The sequence below is a fragment of the Rhopalosiphum maidis genome, chromosome 3 (assembly GCF_003676215.2).
Source record: "Rhopalosiphum maidis isolate BTI-1 chromosome 3, ASM367621v3, whole genome shotgun sequence".
Lineage (NCBI taxonomy): Eukaryota > Metazoa > Arthropoda > Insecta > Hemiptera > Aphididae > Rhopalosiphum > Rhopalosiphum maidis.
This window is the reverse complement of record NC_040879.1, coordinates 55,261,190-55,268,493: the sequence shown is the minus strand read 5'-3', so window position 1 is coordinate 55,268,493 and position 7,304 is coordinate 55,261,190. Positions and strand designations below refer to the sequence as shown.

General features: G+C 26.2%; 1 protein-coding gene across 1 annotated transcript; it reads right to left on the bottom strand.

The window, feature by feature from the left end:
- On the bottom strand, nt 1-7,304 carry LOC113556055 (lachesin-like). Its single transcript, XM_026960776.2, is given in 7 exon segments — nt 1-456; nt 1,848-1,968; nt 1,970-1,988; nt 2,065-2,328; nt 2,402-2,658; nt 2,811-3,052; nt 6,920-7,304. Coding segments are annotated over 7 exon segments (1,086 nt in total). The 5' UTR covers nt 6,966-7,304; the 3' UTR covers nt 1-319.

Below are 7,304 nucleotides of genomic sequence, written 5' to 3'. Positions count from 1 at the left end.
GACCGTTAAATATTCTAAAAATAAAAGTGAACAAAATTATAGGAATGTGATAATAATTAAGCAATAATAATGGTGTTTACACGTTAATAATTTGTTCTTGGACGGAATAATTATTTTTAAATCTAGGTATATATGTACGCAGTAATCAAGTATAAAAAATAAGCACTAGCAGTTGTGATGCTTAGGTAATACATTCATACAGTGACATAGCCCAAGATAAGTCAAGAATGGGGTTATCAAACAAATGTGATAATATAGGCACTTTATGTATAGCTTTTAATTCCTCTTGGTTATGCCACTGCATTGATGAACAACTTATTTAAAAATATAAATGAACAAAGTATAAGTATGTAGCGATCAAGAAAGAAACATTAACAGTAGCAGTTTTGATACTGGAGCTTCTTAAGTGTGAAGATGGTTGGCCACAAGCTGGTGGACACACTGGTATTATTGTTTCTATAAAATTAACAAATAATAAAAATTAAATTTTGTTTATAACTAATATAAAGATTCAAAATTATAGGAAAAACATAAAATAGATTGATAATTAATATTATACACACTAAAAAATAGTAACTAATTAAATTTGTTTATAGCACTCAAAGGTTGTTTCTATTACACATAAACAGTAGTACCAATACAGTTTAAAATGGTATTGAATAAAAATAAAAATAAATATTAAAACATGGGAAAATTTCATGTAGTTAAATCCAAATATTTATAAATTGTATATCTAAATCCTATGGACTACCATTGTCCGTCATAACACCACCCATATAGATAAGGTATTGTAATACTTATACATAAAGATACCAATGATAATGAATAATATTAATAGTAATAGTAACAACAGGATGCCATACATACATAAGTCGTCTCTGTATATCAACTATACAATATAGCAAATCTTACGTTCACAATAATCCATGTTTCTATTATTTTTAAAATTTGAGTGAATTGACATGAGGTTATAAAATTTCAAGGTAAGATTAGGCATCTAGAGGCTTTTATTGATATGCCATAGATAATAATCACACCTTTAAATTTTAGAATAGGTCAATTCATAATAATTTTAAAAATAACAAAATAAAATGGATTTTGAATAAAAAATTTGTTATGTAGTACATTTCTAAAATGGAAACATACATATAAAAAAGCATACTTTTAATAACGAAATAAACAGAACATGTTTGTGATATCAGATTATATTAAACATTGGTTAAAATGTATGAAATATCTTAAATATGTTTTTGAAAATGTATATTCTGAAAAACAAGATAAACAAACATTTAAAAAAAGGAAAACACTTCAAGTTTAAAATACTACAAAAACGACATTAAAATTAATTTTTATAATGCTTATTATTTTTTAATTTTATCAAAACAACTTAAATTAACGTTTTTGTTGAAAAGTTGAAAACTATCTTATATAAATGTTATGTTAATGAACTAAGTGAACGCCACACCCGCATGTGTTGTCTCTGTCTTACTAATGTACATCATAACAAATTGTTGTTCAGTAGAACACTTTTGTGATGTTAGCTTTAATATTAGTGTAAATTTACCTATTATTAAATTTAAAGGTAAGAACACTATCTAGAATATTACATATACTTTTATTGATATTATCATTTTAAAGTGAGTTATACCTATGTAAAATATTACAACTTTAAAATAATAATATCAATAAAAGCATATGTTATATTCTAGATAATATTCTTACTTTTAAATTTGATGGTAGGTATAATTACTCTAATATTAATGCTAACATCAAAAAATTTGTTATGGTGTACTTTAGTAAGATAGAGAAAACATAATATGCGGATATGGCGCCCTCTTAATATTTACCATAAAGATTAACTGTAACTTCAGCGGTTCCTAATACATTTGATGCTTTGCAAATGTAATCACCATATTGACGTTTTTCAATTGTTATGATACGTATTGTAGTGTCTGTGAATTCATCTGCAGGTAGCAAAATGCGAGATTCTAAGAAAAAATTTAATTAAATTAAATATTTTTATCAAAATATAATCAAATTCATGTTCTCAACAACTAGGTTTACCTATAATGCTGATTGTTAGATAGTTGTATTCCATTATTTATCCAAATAATGGCTGGTGGAGGATAGGCTTCAACATGACATTCGAGATCCATGTCATATTGTAGAGCTTGTCCCAAACGAGGTTTAGGAACAGTTATAACTGGGGCGAATTCTACCTCTATGGCAATATTACGTCTGGCGCCTTTTCCAACACCATTTTCAGCTACGCAATAATAGGTTCCACGATCTTCTTTTGTTATGACTGGGATTTTCAAAATGTTGCCTCTAAAATATGAAATTAATGCCCAGTTTATACAAGTATATATATATGTATATATTATTTTATTATTGTTAGTACCTATAAATTGATCCACCTGTAGGTAAAATAGCATTATTTTCTCGTCTCCAAGAAACTCTTGGACTAGGGAATCCACCAGCATAGCATTCAAGTTTCACCGGTTGACCTTCGTTTACAACCAATGATCTAGTTGAGTTGTCAGAAATGATAGGAGGTCTACGCACTTCTAACTCAACATCAGCTGATATTTTGTTGTTCAACCCAAGCAACACTTGACAACGATAATAACCAGCATCAGTTTCTTGAATATCCTTAATCTAAAAATTTTAATTTTTTTCCAAGTTTTATAAATAAATAAAATAAAACAAAGCCCATACTTTAATGCATAGATTATTGAGTATGTCCAAAATACAAGACAAGTATAGTACATTTAATTTATAACGGAAATGTATCGATTTAAATGAAATACCTGTAGTGTGTAACTAGTGCTGTCAATGTCTTGTCTCAAAGAAAATCTCGAATCCTTAATAATCAGTGTACTTCCAGATGAAAGCATAACTGGTTCAGTTATTTTTTCCTTATCAACCTTAACCCATAAAACAGGAAAATCCATGGCATATAACACTGAACATGTCATTTCCGCTGTACCACCAATATCTTTTATTGGTTTTTGAGTTATATGAGATATTGTGGGTGTCCTCTGAGAAAAAGCTAAAATTAAAATTAAATATTTATAATTATACTATGCAATATTATTATGTATAATATTATATTATTGGTAATAAGTATGAGCACTAAATAATATGTCACTGTATAAGATATAACTGTAAGTGTATTGATACTTCAGAAAATAGAAATTTCAATAACATTTAATAATAATGAATATATTTTCAGTAATGAGTAGGTAAATCAGCTATAAATATAAGGTATAATAAATCAGTAGGTAACATATATAACATGTATAATAAAATATTCAAGACGACTACTAATTTTTAAATATTATTAAAAAATTCCATTAAATTAAAATTAATTGAAGGTGTAAAACAAATTACAAATTTTGAAAATTTAGATTTTTTTTTTTATTTCAATAAGCAGGGATTCATATAACAATATAGGCCTATATAATATTATTTTAAATAATCATAGCACAAAATTGGGCTTAATAAGTTATTCATACCTTTATGACAATTTCTATTACTATTTTATTAAAATATTTAGTATTTCAAAAACTCAGGATATATTATTGAAAAATAAGTTAGAAAATTCATACTCAAATAGATATTAACAGAAAAATTTAAACGGTTATATAAGAATATAATATATATATATATATATATATACTCATATAGATGTATTTGAATACTATGTTTTTTAGTTTTTATATATTGGATTTATGTTACTTTAAGAAGGAGCTATTATATCAATTATTGAACACTGACAAATTAAGAAAAAAGTCTTTTGTAAAAAGTGCACATATGTTTCAAGTTTAGCTAAATTTCAGGAAGAAACCAAAGATTAAAAATAAAGCATATATCCAAGGTTTATATCAGTTATATTTCACAATGAGCATGCCCTCCATTAGAACACAATATATATTTTTAAGGAATGCATTAAATATTTGGTTATTAATATTTAAAAGTACTATTTTATATTTGTAATAAGTACTAATTGAAATTTAAGTATTTTTTTTTTTGTTATTATTCTATGTCTATTAATGAGAAGATACATTTTTAATTTTATTTACTGAGGCACAATATTTTTTGAAGTATTGATATACATTAAAATCGAAATTCAGACGAGTAATTTATGAGGTCTATATATTTAAAATTTAGATGAGTGAGGTAGTAGACCAGCATTTTGTAGCGTATTCCCTTATCACTCCACCATTCTTCCGTTATAAAAACCAATAAATTATTCAATTGTTTACTCATATACAATTTCCTATGTATGTATTATTAATTTTTAAATGACTATTGTTAATTTTAGAAATTTTATAGAAATTTGGATATATTTCGATAGGCACAGTGTACCATTGAAACAAAATGGAAAGAGGATCTCATAAAAGTTCTGTAGAATTGTAGCAAGGCCTATAATTTTCTTATTAATTATTTATTTATTTATTTATTTTTTTTTTGAGGACTTTAGTATATTTAATTTAAAGTTTTAAATATTAAGTTTTTCATTTAAGTATAAACTACTTTATAAATAAATATAACCTACTATAATTTAAAAATAACTAATGCCATATAGACTAAAATGTCTTCAATACAAGTTTACTGATGGTGAACGATATAATTTATGAGATTAAGAGAGAAGTTGTACAACTTAAAAGATGAATATTATTAGGATCTACACAAAATTAAAAACAAAATATGCTGTTGAATAGGTTAATGATAAGGTGAGTTATTTTTATATCTATACCATAATAATTAATAAAAAACAAATTTAAATTTAAAAAACACCAACATAGAAACATAGATATCATTATCATCTTAAATTCTATAATAGTTCAATTTAATAAAATATTTAAACTAACTAACTAAATTAATTGTATGCAATTTTGTATAGAGATAAAACAAGCAGTTATGGTATTTCTTAACTCTAGATTACATGCATTTAAAATATTCACAAGAATTCACGCACACAATATTTTTGACTGTGTATTGAAATATTTCAATTAAAACTCAATAAATTTGAATGATAATTATTTTATTGCTCTTAAATAAATAAAAAATGTCAAATATTTTTACTGATAATATTAACAAATAAAATTTTTATATACATGTTATTATGTTATATTATTAATTTATTAATTATAAATTATTTTATTCTAAAAAATAATTCTGTTCTATAATCGGCCAGTAATTATTCGGAAACATAATTTAAAAATAACCCATAATTTAATTTATATAAAATTAAATTATTTATAAATATCACAGCACAGTCTATTAAACCGTATTTTAATAGTTAATGAATTTTGAATACTTCTATTACCGACATCAAATTGTATACAATTGAGAGTCATATCTAAATTTAGTTTATCACTTAATTAGAAGGTACTTTGGTTAGATACATAAACATTTCTAATTTTTGAAACAATAAACAAATTTTTAAAAGCCATGTCTTTTATACCGTGAAGCATGTGCTCTAGGGTTAACATGAATCAAATAGGTAATCATAAATAGGATGTATTAGTTTTCGGACAAGATTATAGTTATATAATGTTATAATGTATATTGTCCATACATAATTCAAACTTAAACTTTAACTTTAAACTTCTATTAAATTAAATATTTAATTAAAGTTGTATAATTATTCATAGTTTGAATAGGTAATTTAAGTTAAGTATAAAATGTTGTAGGTATCTAACTTAACTTATCCCTGATTAAAATTTGAGACACGCTAGCTATATTTTTAAACATTCAATTAAAATATTCAATGTAGGTTGGTACCACATCATGTGCATACAAATTAATTGAATTTATTTCTTTATTATTATGATTTTTACAAGCAAAGATGGGTTCAAACTATTAAAATCTGATATTATTATTTTTAGTCATAGTATTTATTTAAAAAATAACGGTCCCAAAATGTATGTACCTATTTATAAGTAAACAGTTGAACAAATTAGTGCTCGAAAAAATAATCTACCAATGGTTTAAACTAAATAATTAAAATATTTATTTTTATATCAGTTGTGAAATAAAGTAAATGGAAATAAATTATAATTTTTCCTTAACGCATAGTAGTATATTATACATTGATAATTTTTTAATACAACTACCTATTAACACAGTTCTAAGATAGGTAGATTCATACCCAAAACAAAGGTACAAACTTCTAAAAAAACATATTTAATAATTATTATGGTGAAATTTGAGTTAAACGCTATGAATTTTTGACGTTTTACTATCATATGTGTCTAAGATGACATTTTTCCACAAGTTTTAAAATATTAGATAGGTATACCTATAGGCTTGTTAATACTGAGCTTCACTATTTTGAACCTAGTAATAAAATTCATCATTGAAAAGGTCTCGATAAAAATATATAAGTAAAAGTGACAAATGTTTGATTATACCTACATTGAAAACTGAATAAAGAAATAAACTTTTTATAGATACCTCATATCTAGGTAAACTATAATTGGAATAACAAAATTCCCATGCCTGTCTATAATGTATTTGAAATTACAATTACAGGTTTGTCATCACTAGAGCACCAGACACTGAATTCAATGGACAAACAAAGTATTTTACTAGAACTAGTAACAAAGTCTGGAGTAATAAACATTTTGAATTATGACCGTAACACATATCACACAAGATATTAACGCCAACAGCCTCATATAATTGATTTGGTAATTCACACCATTCTTAATGTTACAACATAATGTATAGAAAATCACATCGATAGAGGGTCACTCCTTGATTCGACGACGCCAAATAACGCGTCCACGCCCGATCTTGTAATCGGTCGTGCGGACGTCCAACCCGAGTCGGTCGACAGCGGATCCGCAATCGGACCGTCTGTCGATCTGTCATCACCGCCGTTATCGATATGTGCAAATATACTCACCGAGGTTGATGCATAGCACAACGAGAACGCTGTAAACATTCTTCATCTCGGAAAATGGCGGTTATTTTTCCGCGCACGGGCGGGACGAAGTGCAGGGAATAAATACAGTGATTTTACAACGTTAATCGATCAAACGCCAAACGGACGAGAACAAATTTTATTAATAATAGAAAAAAAAAAAAAAAACAGTCGCAATCGTTTACCAAACCAAAACATAAAACAACATGGACACCATTCGGCCGACGCGCGCTGAAGAATGACTAATGAATTAATGAGTTATGAGCGTCGTTTAGCCGTCTCGGAAGCAGATAATAACTATAGTGTTATTGTAGTGGTAACTAGTGGTAGGTACTGTGTAGACGCGTCTGCTGTGACGAACAACGAA